The following is a 15,486-nucleotide window of genomic DNA, read 5'->3' as shown; positions in this document are numbered from 1 at the left end:
GCGAGTCTTAAAATTGACAAAGTCATCATAAGAGTCCGTCTCCCACTGAAGAATATTCTGCCTTTATGTGTCAAACCTGGTGGTTTGACACTAATGGGTTGAGAGTACAACCACCCATCTAATCATCTCCAATCAGAGAGTGGTGGGGTGTTGTCGACGTTGCTGGTGAGTGTTGCAATCGCAAGGCGGCGAAGCTGCGAACCGCGATGATGATGGCTTGGTGTTGCGAGGGCGGCGGTAGTGAGCGTTGGTGCCGCGACGAGGGAGACACGCGTCGCAAGCCCCGCACAGCAGCACCACGACCCCAACTTTGCATTTGTCGCAAGGTCTAGTGGCCGGTGATTCCAATGATGGCGCTACGAGCTCATCGATGGGTGCTTCAATCTCGCCGACCGCAAGGATGGTGAGCGTGTGGCGTCGTGGAGTTGCGAACGATGGCCACAGAGCGGCGAGCGGCGAGCGACGCAGGAGGAGGGTAGATGCGTGCGGAAGGAACATGAAAACATAAATGACGATCTAATGCGAATCAACCTGTGATTGGATGGTTAAAGGGACAGTGGTATTTTCAGCCCACCAGTCCAAGTCCTGGTGGTCGCATAATTTCTGGATTTATTTCAGAATTTTCGGCGATGCGCTTTCAGTGGGAGGAGACGTTCTTGTCGACGACGAGGCGCCTACGGTGACTTCGAAAATCTCAAGATGATATGACGGCTCAGTCTCTTGAAGGTGCTCATAAGGGTAAGGTGTGTGTATTCATATGGGTGAGTGTATGCGCGTATGTATGAGCGTTTCCGTTTGTACTGTGTTAAAAAAATGACGATTTGATCGGACGGCTAGGACGAAGGTCATATGAGTGCTCGTGATACGGGTAGGTCGACCGACGACCATGATTCAAACCAAAGACATGGGTCATGCTCCCTTCGTTCGGAAATACTTTGACAGAAATGCATAAAAAATGATGTATCTAGAACTAAAATACGTCTAGATACATTCATTCCTACGACAAGTATTTTCGGACGGAGGGAGTACCACGCTAGGTAGATTCAATGATTCAGCACTAGGCAATAATAAACCCACCTGTCAGTGACCCAGCACGAGCAGATTCCAGAGTCTCCGTCCCACTCCACCTCTTTCTCCACGCCAAAACTAAACTAAAGAAGATTCATCCTCTCACTTAATCTATCCCTCCTCCACCCACCTACCCCCAGCCGGAAACCCTAGCTTGCCCTCGCCGCCGGCGATGGCCGCATGAACGATGCCCCTCCGACGAAGCGCCCGCCAGCTAGCTCCGTAGTTCGAGCCGCCGCCGCAATCGTCGTAGCCGCCCTCGCGTCCTCCTTCGTCGCCCGTCCCCTCGCTGCACTCCGGCCGCCGCGGGATCCAGGCCCAGCATGTCGAAGGCGAGGGTCTACACCGACGTCAACGTGGTGCGCTCCAACGAGTACTGGGACTACGAGGTGCTCACCGTACAGTGGGGGTAAGGCGCTGACGTCATGTCCTTCTATCACTCGGATCAAGCACCAAGAAAAAAAACAAATGGTGGGAAAACAAATTACCGTTGGGCAATTGATAAAACTTCAAATACTCATGACGATATCCAGGCAATGATCATTATATAGACATCACGTCCAAGATTAGTAGACCGACTCCTGCCTGCATCTACTACTATTACTCCACACATCGACCGCTATCCAGCATGCATTTAGTGTGTTAAGTTCATGGAGAAACGGAGTAATGCAATAAGAACAATGACATGATGTAGACAAGATCTATTTATGCAGAAATATACCCCATCTTGTTATCCTTAATAGCAACGATACATACGTGTCGGTTCCCCTTCTATCACTGGGATCAAGCACCATAAGATCGAACCCATCACAAAACACATCTTCCCATTGCAAGATAAATAGATCAAGTTGGTCAAATAAAACCCAAATATCAGAGAAGAAATACGAGGCTATAAGCAATCATGCATATAAGAGATCAAAGAAGACTCAAATAATTTTCATGGATAAAAACATAGATCTGATCATAAACTCAAAGTTCATCGAATCCCAACAAACACACCGCAAAAAGGGTTACATCATATGAATCACCAAGAGACCATTGTATTGAGAATCAAACGAGAGAGAGGAATTTTTCCCTTCTCCATCCCTTGGTGGCTAGGGCAAACTTTCCCCAACAGACTTCGCCAGTGAGCCCCGTGGATTCGCCTCCTCTTTGCTTGCCGCTCCGGCGGCCGGTGGCAGGGAGGGGAATCCCGATGCCTCCGCTTCGGCTAGTAGTTTAGGTTAGGGTTTTTTTAGTCCTCGCAGGTGCAACACTCGGGTGGATGGCGGCGCTTCTTCTCCGAGTATGTGTTCTGGGCTTGGATCCTCATCGAGTTCGTCCATCTGAACGTAGATTCCCGTCGTCTTCTTGGGGCGGTGAAGTTAGGGTTCCTCATTGTGTGGCGATATTTGGTGTCAAATGCTTCCGATCTATTCAAGGGTTCAACGACAACGACTGCGTCTCCACGACGCTGGTCCTTAGGGGCACGTGCACGAAGACTTCCCGGCTATCATCGACAAGGTCAAGCCGGTTCTGATAGGGGAGCGGCGACAACTACGCATTGGCGGCTCGTTCTGGCGGTGGTAGTGATCGTTCGATGGTCTCAGTATCTTGATATGATTTTTATTATGTTTAAGGTACTTTGTACTTCCGGTGAACTCTGATAATAGACATGAATTATTTTCACATAAATAAATAAATATACTGGACTGGTATGGAGCCCACCAGCCCAGCCAAATACTCAAAAAAAATATACTTCAGTATCGATCCACAGCCACTCAGCCAGGCATGCACCAGGCGTCCCGAAAGAGATAGCCTGGCCAGGCTAACAACGATGCCACACGGATGCCAGGCAGGTTCCAGGGAAACTTGTGGCCAGGCACGAGATGGCCAGGGCCAACCAAACCCTCAATGATCTTTGCCTAAAACAAAAGAGGCAATAATAAAATAAAATCCACCTGTCAGTGACCCAACGCGAGCAGATTCCAGAGTCTCCGTCCCACTCCACCTCTTTCTCCACGCCAAAACTAAACTAAAGAAGATTCATCCTCTCACTTAATCTCTCCCTTCTCCACCCACCCACCCACCCCCCAGCCGGAAACCCTAGCTTGCCCTCGCCGCCGGCGATGGCCGCATGAGCGATGCCCCTCCGAGGAAGCGCCCGCCAGCCAGCTCCGTAGTTCGAGCCGCCGCTGCCGTCGTTGTAGCCGCCCTCGCGTCCTCCTTCGTCGCCCTGTCCCCTCGCTGCGCTCCGGCCGCCGCGGGATCCAGGCCCAGCATGTCGAAGGCGAGGGTCTACACCGACGTCAACGTGGTGCGCCCCAAGGAGTACTGGGACTACGAGGCGCTCACCGTCCAGTGGGGGTAAGGCGCTGACGTCACGTCCTAATCATCAGCCATTAGCTAATTTCTGTGTTCACTTTGCTGATGGCTTGTATGCTTGTGGATTTCGGCTAGTGCTTGCTGTGGATTATTAGTTGGGGCTGCAAGGTTAGGCGTGTGTTCAGTAGGAATTTAGTGAGGTTCGCGGATTTTTCTTCATCCCTGTCAATTGCAGGGTGTGATTGCTGATTAGGGAATTGCAGTTTGTCTGTGCGTGCGTGCACTCGAGAATACGAGCAATATAGTCCTTGTGTTCTTATAAAACCGCGTGTTAAATATTGCTTTGGTAGCTTCTGCATAAAGCATATGAAATTAAGAACTTACTTTGGGCAAATAACCTCGAGTTAGACTGGTTTTTGATATTCCCATGTCCTGATCAGAAAGGTTTATTGAAGAATGGGGGTTTTCTGTGTAGTATACTGCTTTTGACCTTTTCTAGCACTATCTTTTACCCAATATTGTTAGGTATTCTACTTGAAGTTCATATAATTGTCTCACATTTGTTCTTTTTCTCACCATGGAAATATGCACCAAAAATTCACCTAATTCATTTGGACATGCCAAGATATACGCTGTTCTTACTAGTCCACCTCTTTCCAGTAACCGCTGGGGTCCTTCTAGTATACTTGAAATTTGTGTTGCAAGCCTGCGGTAGCTCCAAGCAACCACAATAATCTACTTGTATTGTCCATCCTATTGAGATAATCAAAATGTTTTTGTAATGAATAGGCAGAGCTCCTGCTGGTTTCTCGGGAAAAAAATCATCATATTTGATGTACATCATGTGATACCAAGTGTATATTTGAACCTTCTAAAGACTGCGTTTGTTCAATCGGTACACTTGTATTTTCTTTCTCTGCGTTAACTTAGGCCCAGTTCTTTTGACAACCTATGGCAGGTTATGGAATAAGCCGCACTCTCTCCAGCTTTATTCTAGAAGCCAGCCTGATTTTTTTTTTGGCGGGGGGGGGGGGGGGGGGGGGGGCTTCTAAACTAGGCTTCTAGAATAAGCTGGGGAGGGGGTAGCTTATTTTGGCAGCCACCAAAAGAATTGGGCCTTAGTTTGATTCTGTTGTCAGTTATTTTGATTGCATATTTAAGTGTGAAAAAGCATTGTGATTAATTGTTGCTGATTCGCTGGCCCTCCTTGTTCCGTCTGTACTTCATAAGAGACTGTAGGGAAAAAAGTGTGAATGTTTTCTACAACATGGTGATATGAACGTCTTTCCTAAGAATGCCTGTCTTATCTTTGCGACTTCTAATCAGTAATGATTTGCTTTATAAATCAACTCTTAAGATGTATCCTCAGTATCCTTTTTGGGTTAGTTTAATTCTTTTTGGTGAAAGGTAATTGGAACCCTAGCCTCTTATGCTTTTCAAAACTAATACCGTGCTAACCATTGCCACATCTCTAACCAGTGAGCAGGATGACTATGAAGTTGTCAGGAAAGTTGGAAGAGGTAAATATAGTGAAGTGTTTGAAGGCTTCAGTGTTAACAATAGCGAGAAATGTGTCATTAAGATACTCAAGCCCGTAAAGAAAAAGAAGGTACTATATGAAGCTTTGTAACTTATATTGAGATGTGAACTACTCATTTGCATGTTGAACTGTAGATTTTTTCTGATCCAGTAAGAATCCTTTTATGGATTATACAGAACCAAAAAAGATTTCCATCAAGAGTAGATCGTGCAACCAAGAAAATATGGGATAGGAACATAAAATAAATTGAGTAAACAGTAGTAAACAATTAGAACTTTTCTAAAACTTACAGAATTTTCTTGAGTGCCATGTCAATTGTGTCCAGAAACTCTTTTAGTGTGAGGTCAGAAGTGTCACATTCTTTCTCTTAGCATCGTTAACAAGTCTCAGCATTGTCTTTTGACCACTCTTAGCTGCTTATTCATCACTTTGTGATGGAGACTTGCGAGTTGAGAGTGTGTCATCATACCTGCCATGTCTACGTAAGATGCTTGGCTTCTTGGTCGCAAATTTTTTCTGTTCAGGCAATGTACCTTTTGGGGAACCTGGTAGGAGCACTGCCCGTTCATTCAGAAGCATGGAATGTGACTGTAATAACAAAGTGACTTACTTTTAAGGAGAACAAAATAAGAGAACTCACAAACACCCACATTGATCCCCTTTACACACTCTCCTGGCTAAATCCCATTGGGCAACATCTTCAAAGGAAAGGGACACTACCTCCTGCAAAGTAATACGTTTTGTTGAGAAGAGCCAATAGGAACACGATCAGATCCATGAAATGGAAAAGCTGATTGATGCCAGCCTTGTCTGATCATAAATCTGGATCTATTTTAATGATTGGAATAACCATCTGTTTGTTCATAAATTCCCAGAAAAGAGAAGATTAAGTCCATAGTTAATGCCCACACATGCATTATTCTTACCATGTCATGCCTTGCACTTCCGTTAAATAAAAATGCCTTTCTTGGTGATGAAGCTCTTAACTTGTCATATGTTTATACAGATTAAAAGGGAGGTAAAAATACTTCAGAACCTCTGTGGAGGTCCAAATATCATCAAGCTGCTCGACATTGTCAGGGATCAACATTCGAAAACTCCCAGCTTGATCTTCGAATATGTCAACAACACAGATTTTAAAGTGCTCTATCCCACGTTGACAGATTATGATATTCGCTACTACTTATACGAGCTACTAAAGGTTTTGTTTACCATCCTAACTTATTTTACTGTGATATTCAACAAAACGCTTTGTCCTCTGGATCGGCAGAAAGATTTGTGGAATACCTTTAGATATCAGTAATATTGTTCTTCTGGAAATGTTGAAATTACATATTAGTTTATTTATTTATACTCCAATTACACCTGGTGTTCTAGATCAGTATCATTAATCCTAAGTCTCAACTTCTTGAAAGGTTCTCTGTGTAGCCAGCTCAAATGCATTAGCAACTAAAGTTCAGAATTAACGTCTGATAAAATAGTTGACCCTGAATTTTACTGTGCTTTATGATCTTGGATTTAGTGAAACACCGTTTTAGGAAGTTCTAGTATTCTTAAAAGTGCTAGTTTCAAGATATCAGTGGTTGTTGAGCATTTTTTTGTGCAAGATAAGTGCTAGGTCTCTGCTATATATTTTGAAGCCAAAGTCATGGTTTCAAACAGGCAAGGAGTTGCTTATTTGTGACATATTTCCTTTTTTGTTTATGGTTATACCATTCCAGGCATTAGATCACTGCCATTCACAAGGCATTATGCATCGAGATGTCAAGCCCCATAATGTTATGATTGATCATGATCTTCGAAAACTTCGCTTGATAGACTGGGGCCTGGCGGAGTTTTACCATCCAGGCAAGGAATACAATGTCCGTGTGGCTTCAAGGTTTGTGTAGATACAGTAAACTACTTGGTTGGTTATGTTATTTCTTACTACCTGTAAAAAAATATACTCCCTCTGATCCGAATTAATTGACTAAAGTTGTACTCCCTCCGTCCCGAATTACTTGTCGTAGAAATGGATGTATCTAGAACTAAAATACATCTAGGTATATCCATTTCCACGACAAATAATTCCGCACGGAGGGTAAGTGTGCTCAATTAATATGGATTGGAGGGAGTGCCATTTTTCTTGATCCATAACTAATTTGGATTGAACCCTTTTGATCGTTTGTATTGCACGAGGATGGCAATTTAAGAATGTGACTTATTGTTGGAAATTGGCTCCACAAGCAACACATGAGCAGATAAATTTACTCAATTTGAACCCTGTATTCCTGTTTGAGCTGCCTAATGTACTTCTTTCAGTGATGTATCCATGCTCTAAAATTTAAGCGATGAAGTAGTTCAAATCATTATAATTATACGTAGAAATCTGAGCAAATTACATTAAAAAACATGTTCTATCACTACATAACAATTTGTTTTATCACTACAACATATTATTCATGTTAGCATGTTAGCATGTTTTATTGCTTATTAGTCCATAACAATTTGTTTTATCACTACAACATATTATTCATGCTAGCATGTTTTATTGCTTATTAGTCCATAATGCATGTTCTGATTTTCATTTATATTTCCTTACGTATGCTTTTTAATATCTGAGCATATCATTTTTTCCCCATTTAATCCAGATATTTCAAGGGACCTGAACTTCTAGTTGATTTGCAAGATTACGATTATTCTCTGGACATGTGGAGCCTTGGGTGCATGTTTGCTGGGATGGTATGTATGGATTATGAATACCCGTATAAGTATCCTGGACTTAATGGGGTATTGACATTAGGTCCGTAACTGACTCATTTGCTACTTGTTTTCATGGCTGCAGATCTTCCGCAAGGAGCCATTCTTCTATGGCCATGATAACCATGACCAACTCGTGAAAATTGCAAAGGTGAGCCCCAGTTTGATTCTGGCATCTCTCATATCTCTGGTAATAGAAGGCTTGTACTTCTTGCTAAATGTGTTTTAGTGATGCAACCCATGGTTTGGCCTTTTTGCTAAAAACCTTTCCATTACAAAACCTGTTTTCTGTAGCATGCAGTGGGCACCATGATCTTGAGTTCAGTTAGGGTTAAGATTGCTCGATCTGATTGGATAAGATTGTATTGTAAGAAAGACCCATCTCCTCTATCAGAGTTAAGGCAGTTTGCTCAATAATCAAGGAATAAGTCACCCCTCATCTTCCTTTCCACGGTGGCTCCTTCCTGTTGAGGCCCATGGCTATGACTGACTGCCAAATTAAAAATGCTCTGTACAGGACCCAATTTGCTGTTAAGATGGCACTAAACCCAACAACCAGATAACATACAGTGATATTATTTGTCCTAAGGAGCTTTGCCTATGTTACACGTACCTTGCCCATTGTGTTCATAGGAATTTTTCCATTGAGTCTAGGCTAATTATTATTTTTTACTTTGAAATGTGAAGGATTGATTCCTATCCTACATAGGAATAGGAATTCATTCCTACAAACCAAAGGGCTCCAAAGGAAGAATTCCTACAAAATTCCTATAAACCAAAGGAGGCATTACCCTGAATACATGGATACTTTGTCCAGCATGGTAGTGTCTTATTCGTGCCACTTGCCATTATTCTCAGGTACTTGGAACAGACAGCCTGAATGCTTACTTAAAGAAGTACCACCTTGAGCTTGACCCTCAGCTTGAACATCTTGTTGGAAGGTAAGCTGCATGCTTGGGGATGTCGTTACCTTCCTCCTTTGTGTTTGAAGACTAAGAATTCTGACCTTTCCATCGTTCCATGTATGCCATGTGCAGGCACAGTAGAAAACCCTGGTCAAAGTTCATTAATGCTGATAACCAGCATCTAGTATCTCCCGAGGTTAGTTAATGGCACTTGTATAACCAGTATATGTTTGATTGTGAGTTCTCTGCTTGACTGCATGATTTCATGTGTACTTGTAGGCCATAGATTTTCTCGATAAGCTTCTTCGCTATGATCACCAAGATAGGCTCACTGCCCGTGAAGCTATGGTAAGTCAAAGACCGATACACTTTGTTACAGTTCAAGATGATACTATAGTTTTGTTTCCTGGACCTGTCTTAATGAAGTTGCTCAGCCACGCATGTACTTTCGTCATTTGGACGCATCATGTTGCGTGCTTTTGACCATATATGTTGAGTCTTGCTTATCTGTTTTGAGTTTTTTTTTCTTGCGAATATATCTGTTTTGAGTTCCAATAAAATATTTTCACACATCCAAGGTTCTATAACTGACCACTGATCAGTAACATTCATTTACTCTTAAAGTTAATATGCTGCAAACGTGTATGTAGGCGCATCCATACTTCCTTCAAGTTAGAGCAGCGGAGAACAGCAGGGCACGGCCGCAATGACATTCAGTGCGAACCGTGTAAAGTGGAGCAGTTGCTGATTGTTATCACATGATGGAACTGTTACAATGGCAACTTGGTCCAACTAGCCGTCCTACAACTGAGATGACGGTCTGAGTCGCTGTGCGCGGACAACCCAAAAAGAGCTTGTAACCTTGTATTTGTAAACTTCAGAGCACACTGTTGTTTATACTTCAGTGATAGTGGTTGATGAATGTGGCGACATGCATATCACCATTTCTGTAACAGGGCAAGTGAATTGTCTACATTGGGCAGTCCTAAGATCCAACAGTATTAGAGTTGCAACAGTCAAATGTATGGGTTATTTTTATTGGGATTAATCTGTATGGTTTTGTGTAACATTAAAGATGAGTTTTTATTTGGAATACTGTTTACAAAATTTCTGAGTTGTGCCTGCACATGACATGGTGAAAAACCGTATGCAGTTGGAAAAATGGTTGGACTGTAAACAGAACCCGTCCACTGTCCGACCATGCGACCCTTGTGTGCAGATCTCGCAACAGCACAACTAAAATCAAACATCTTTTAAGTTTGATCAAATTTGTAGAAAAACATACTCCAGATCCAAAATAAGTTCCGTTGCCGAACTAAAACCAACGACACTTATTTTGGATTTATCATTATCTACAACATAATATTAATTTCTTTAGATTCATTATAAAACATATTTTTGTAATATATGTAGCTGATGTTCATATATTTTTCTGTGGAGTTAGTCAAACGTAGACATGTTTGACTTAGGACAAAGCTACAAGTTCAGGTATATTTTGGAACGGAGGAAGTAGAAAAGAAGAGACACATGACTCAGCCACCAAGATTAGACTAACACGCCTGTCAAATTAGCAGATGGAAACTGCAAGTTGTTTTTCCCCCTACCTCACTGGTTCATGAAGACCGATGAAAATTGAATAAATGTAATGTACAGGTACATGATCGTGTAGAAAAAAAATGATTACTATGTATGTGTGGATCTATTTAGGACGTGGAGCCTCTGTTTGTTAGCCTCATTTACAGCGTCTTGTCTCTAATCCATTTCGTGGCGACCCATTTCTCTCCTCTCACCACTGGGCAGCTTCCATGAAGTGAAGTCTGCAGCAGCACATCCACCATAGAGTTAAAAATCCACGACATATTTAGTTGTGGGGCCATATGGCACCGATATTAGAGAAACATGTGCTTTGAATGAAAAATTGTTGTGATAGAAAAGTCATGCGAACTTGAGTGCCAAGAACGTACCGGATCAATGGTACCATTTACCATAAGGGAGTAAAACAAGAGGCCGTCGCCCTTCCTCGGTTTTACCTTTAAGCCGATGCACTGCTCGTAGTCGTAGCCTATGTTCATATTATCCCCATTCTGTAAATCAACAAAGAGTTCATTACAGTTCTACTGAAACAATTCGTAACAAAATTTCCGAAGTGCCCACCTCGTACGGGAACATGGTTTCTCCACCTTCCTCGACATCCGTGAGATAGAGCAAGAAAGATGCCACCTGCGGAAATGCAGTTCAATGGTTTCTTAATTACATTCACCAATAACTGAAGTCCCTTTTGTTCAGTGTTCAATCAAACAGACTGCAGACCAGAATATTTCTTAAAAGGACTGATGCAGAGTGAGTCGCAGTTGTGGAAAACCAAAACCAAGGAGACAAACAGAAAGGAATGCAGAGGACAGACAATGTTGAGATAAAACTTGTCATGCACAGCTGTAAGCTTGGTAAAGAAACTTATCTCAAGTTGAAAAAAATATTCAATATAGAGCTCCAATTTAAGCAGAATGCAAGTGAAACTAGAACATACCCTTTGGCTTTTTTGTGGACCATATTGAGCCGGGTCAAATGCATCATAGTGTGAAGCATACTTCTGTCCAATCTCATACCGAAGGACATTAAATGGCTGCAACATATGACAAACGTAAAATCAGTGACATACTGTAACAGTGTTTTCTTAAATCAAAGAAACTTATCCCAAGGCTACATGGCACTATACAAACCTGGATGTTCAATGAGGATGAAAGCCAACAATTTTGCACAAGAAACAATCAATAAATCACTACTTACAGAATAGTACCTCTCCATGACTTCTCGGCATCATGGTAGCCTTTGCAATCTTCATTTCAATTTCTGCAAGAGCTCCAGTTGGATCTTCTTCGGCACTAAGGAATGTGCCTGAGCTGTTTGGCAATATGATACAACCATTAGCTCATTGCAGAATTAGATAGGGTTGTAAGCATTTAGTTTTTGTGACAACAAGAGGCAACCAAGAGTAGGACTTCTGTACAAGAGTTTGAGCTTTTGTAAAAATGGTAGCTATTTCACAGGTTGAAATAGGACCAAAACCGTGATGAACACCCCTGATAAAAATGACAAAATGAAGTCTCAGCACTCCTATATGTCAACACTATACTCTAGTAAACCGCGTGGGTTTTACACCATCACATCATTTTGTCCCCTTCCCCATTTTTTGATGCCTAAGTGGCCAATATCACACCGACACATCACCAGCTTTGTCAGATTTTCCATGTGCCCTGCAAAACCTCGCATGGACTCGGGTAAACCCAGCTCCGAGATCTTGTGATGCCTGCTTTCCCTCTTCTTTGCAACCAGGGTCTCCCAATGTCGAGCTCTGGTGCCTACTCTCCCCATATGTTCAACCTCAAATATCAAAGTTATCTGCTAAGGGTAATCATGAACTTACAGTAACAAATAAGGCTGGAGATTTGGTACAAAAATATATAAGAAAAATATCCCATCTTATTAAGCCCATTGAAAACAAAGAACAGATCTAATCTCGCTGTGCATTTGGCACCTCACAATCCCTAATAAAACGTTTCAAAATATCTAAATCATAGAGACCACGAGGTGAGTATTTGCACAACAGGCCAACGGTTGTCGGTAATGGTGGAGAGACAGCGTCAGTACTAAGAGAAGTAAACAATTACTAGATACCAGAACTGGACCAATTTTGTTTGCTTAGAATTTACTCCCTCCGTCCCATAATATAAGACGTTTTTTAACACTACACTAGTGTCAAAAAACATCTTACATTATAGGACAGAGGGAGTACTATCTTACACTTAAATTAAACCATGCGATTTAAAATAGTAATAATTACCTGCTGGTCTCCAACTCACTGGTCCAATTATCTAACCTTTATGATGAATGATCTGGGACTGTAAGAAGTTAGTGTAAGTAAGAGTTACCTTGTCCTTATTCCTTTGGTAGTCTCCTCGCTTTCTCCTTTCCTTAAGGCCAATGTTGATGGCCTAAGCCGTGCCTTTGCAGTTTTTACCACATTCTCACACTGTTCTGCTGTTGCAAATTGTGGAAAATATAATGCACGAGGTTGCCAGCTCAAAATCTGTTCAAGAGGATGAGAGTTACATTAGTAAAGCAACATAGAGCAGATTCCCAAAGAAACTAAGAAGGGGTCAAGGCAGCATTGATTTATGTAGGTGAAATTGTGGTACAGGAAAAATGAAATGTACCACATGCAATAAGAAGGCTCAGTGCAACTTTTCAAAAGAATTTAGTGTTGCCGTTCTTAAGGGCTAGTATAGTAGGTACCGAAGTTAGGAGCTGAACATGAGATTAAAATCCACACAGTACACATATGATTTTTTTTCTCAACTTTTTGTACATGCACGCAAGTCAACATTTTGTGGCACCATAATTGTTTTAAGAAATTCTCAAAGCGTTTGAGATTTGATTGTACAAACTCACGAAGAGATGCATATGGACATATGTTAATATTATACTTTCCCGATATGAGATGCGTGTATAGGAAGTGACCGGGTACCCATTTGTTAGGTACTCCTACATGGGTCGCAGGAATGAAAACTAGCAGTTCCATCTTTCATTCGCAGTGATGTCCTTCAAGTAATCAATTGCCAATGCAATTCTCCGACAAATAGATGACACTAGCTGTAGCTGGTAACAAAAATTCAACTAAACAGTGTCCTTTTCCTGTAACAACTTCCTTTGAATAGGCTATTTCCCACGCAATTGGCCAATACCACAACTAATAGGAACCAAGGTAAACCACATAAGAGTCCTGAAGACTCACGGAAGAGGCGGAAATGCGGGGTTACAGACGCTATGTAATGCTCACAGAATCCACATGTCTTGGATTTGCTGGTAATGTCATCAGGCGCAAAGATTGTGATATTCCACATGCGTAACAATATTCCGTTAGGCATGTAGCCCACGATAATTGCATGGGAGCTAAACAAACAACCGCCAGTCGAGTTGCCCACAAAAATGCTACGTATCAAATCAAACTATTCACACTAAATCCGTTGTACAGACAGTAGATACAGTATTCCAAATCGGAGGTACTTTGCACCGACAAATCACTCAACTGCAGTCTGCAAGTGACCGTCAGAACAGACCACCGTGGCAAATTGCACGTCGCCACCGAGTGCAGTGCGCATCCTCACCAAAAATTTCACGAACGTCAGCAATCCCTCGTCCCCAATGCTAATAAGTGGTCACTGACACCGCAAAGCCTAAACTGAATCCCCGAAGAACAAAATGGCAATGCGACGAAGGGAATCGGGACGAGACGGGACCTGGTAAGGGATCAAGGAGGGCGCGGGCTCGCCGGACTCCCCGTACGCCATCTCCGGCCAGACCGCCTCCATGAGCCGCTCCCTCCGCAGCGGCCGCTCCACGTCCTCCTCCCCCTGCGGATCCTGCCACGGGACAACCGCCAGAGCCACCCCAGATCAGAGGCCCGCGCGTGCGCGCGACGAAACGAATCTGCGGGCCGGGGCGGCCGCGTTAGTTACCTGGGTGAAGAGGAGGGAGCCGAGGAAGCCGGCGAGGAAGAAGAGGGAGCAGGAGAGGAGCACCACGGGGAGCCGCAGCCGCGTCCGCATCAGCCCGCCGCCGCCCCCGCCGCCGCTCCGGATGGCTCCGCCGCCCTTCATGGCTCGCCGATGCCGCTCCGACGCCCGGCGAAGCGTGTCTGCGCGTCAACGTGTTGGTTGGGTGGGGTGGGGGGAAGCGGGAGAGGGAGACGACGAGGACGGAGAGGGAGCTCGGGGAGGAGGCGGGTCTTCTCTGGGCGGTCGTGGAATGGCCGCTGAAATTGACGAGGAGCGAGCGAGCGAGCGTGCGATTGGTTTGTTACACGGGGCGCCGTGCGCTGATCTCAGACGCGTGCATGCGAGTCAGTCAAGTGTGGCAGTAATCAAATTTACATCATTAAGAAGTGCCTTTTACATCTTAATAAAAGCACTCCAACTTCAACAGATAATGTATATTTGTGATGTGTAGAAAACTTCAACTCCAATAGATATGATGTACTCCAATAGATAATGTATATTTGTGATGTGTAGAAAACTTCAACTCCAATAGATATGATGTACTCCAATAGATAATGTATATTTGTGATGTGTAGAAAACTTCAACTCCAATAGATATTTGTGAGTATATTTGTGATGTAAAAACTAGCAAGTTCAACTACTACTTTAATCGAAACATAACTAAACACAGTTCGAATTGAAACATAGGTAAATGGCTACCACTACTAATTTAAACTACTACACCCATCAAATTACTACTACTGACTACTAGTAGCTGAAACAACTACTTGAACTACATCGAAGATGAAACTACTCATCGGAGCTCTTGAACTGCTCCCAGAACTCGTCCTTGTCCGGGTCGTCGCACCCCTCGTCGTCCTCCTCCGAGTCACCCCAGTCCCCGACTCAGACTCGACGGGGATCACCGTTGAGGGAACGACCTCATCCTCATTCTTCACCCCCTTCTTCTTCTGCTCGGCCTCGCGCTTCCAGTAGAACTCACGCTCAGCCTAGAGATGCTCCCGCTGGAACCTCACCATCGCCGCCTCGTCACTATCGTCGGGAGCAACGCGAATGGCCGGCCTCTTCTTCTTCTTCGTCGTCATATCTTCCATCCAAATACCCTTCGGCATGATGAACTCCACAGCCACTCGTGTCTCAATCTCTGGGAAGTTGAGCTCCATCCCCGCCCTCCCCGCACACCATGCTGCCACATTGTATGCACACGCGGCCTCGTCAATGGTGGGGTATGTGCCGAGCCAAAAGCGGCAACCCTCGTCGTAGGTTTCGGCGCCGAAGTTGTCGAACGGCTTCGCCAGCACTCTGAAGAAACCCTTCTTGCTCTTCGGGCGGCATGGCGACGGTGGGGCGGCGACGGCGTGGCGCGGTTCGATCG

General features: G+C 43.7%; 2 protein-coding genes across 2 annotated transcripts; one reads left to right on the top strand and one right to left on the bottom strand.

Moving 5' to 3' along the window:
* Positions 1-3,108: 3,108 nt before the first annotated feature.
* Positions 3,109-9,649, top strand: LOC123113407 (casein kinase II subunit alpha-2). Its single transcript, XM_044534632.1, has 10 exons — positions 3,109-3,414; positions 4,852-4,981; positions 5,919-6,113; positions 6,634-6,791; positions 7,543-7,633; positions 7,737-7,802; positions 8,510-8,592; positions 8,689-8,752; positions 8,836-8,904; positions 9,207-9,649. The coding sequence occupies exons 1-10, from the start codon at positions 3,185-3,187 to the stop codon at positions 9,264-9,266; spliced, it is 1,146 nt and encodes a 381-aa protein (XP_044390567.1). The 5' UTR covers positions 3,109-3,184; the 3' UTR covers positions 9,267-9,649.
* A 439-nt stretch (positions 9,650-10,088) lies between these two features.
* On the bottom strand, positions 10,089-14,456 carry LOC123113408 (probable prolyl 4-hydroxylase 9). The gene is made up of 8 exons (XM_044534633.1): positions 14,073-14,456; positions 13,854-13,976; positions 12,486-12,643; positions 11,354-11,456; positions 11,084-11,179; positions 10,711-10,776; positions 10,521-10,640; positions 10,089-10,373 (listed from the first exon to the last, which is right to left on the bottom strand). Exons 1-8 carry the CDS (start codon positions 14,211-14,213, stop codon positions 10,293-10,295), a joined length of 888 nt encoding a protein of 295 aa, XP_044390568.1. The 5' UTR covers positions 14,214-14,456; the 3' UTR covers positions 10,089-10,292.
* Between the last annotated feature and the right edge of the window lie 1,030 nt (positions 14,457-15,486).

The sequence above is a fragment of the Triticum aestivum genome, chromosome 5B (genome assembly GCF_018294505.1).
Source record: "Triticum aestivum cultivar Chinese Spring chromosome 5B, IWGSC CS RefSeq v2.1, whole genome shotgun sequence".
NCBI classification, from domain to species: domain Eukaryota; kingdom Viridiplantae; phylum Streptophyta; class Magnoliopsida; order Poales; family Poaceae; genus Triticum; species Triticum aestivum.
This window is presented reverse-complemented; position numbering and strand designations above follow the sequence as displayed.

Coding starts and splice junctions, on each gene's coding strand:
- LOC123113407 (XM_044534632.1), top strand. CDS start 3,185: ATGAGCGATGCCCCTCCGAGGAAGCGCCCGCCAGCCAGCTCCGTAGTT. Junction 6,792..7,542: donor AATGTCCGTGTGGCTTCAAG/GTTTGTGTAGAT, acceptor CATTTAATCCAG/ATATTTCAAGGGACCTGAAC. Junction 8,905..9,206: donor TCACTGCCCGTGAAGCTATG/GTAAGTCAAAGA, acceptor ACGTGTATGTAG/GCGCATCCATACTTCCTTCA.
- LOC123113408 (XM_044534633.1), bottom strand. CDS start 14,213: ATGAAGGGCGGCGGAGCCATCCGGAGCGGCGGCGGGGGCGGCGGCGGG. Junction 10,641..10,710: donor AAACCATGTTCCCGTACGAG/GTGGGCACTTCG, acceptor GTTGATTTACAG/AATGGGGATAATATGAACAT. Junction 10,374..10,520: donor TAAATGGTACCATTGATCCG/GTACGTTCTTGG, acceptor GTGCTGCTGCAG/ACTTCACTTCATGGAAGCTG.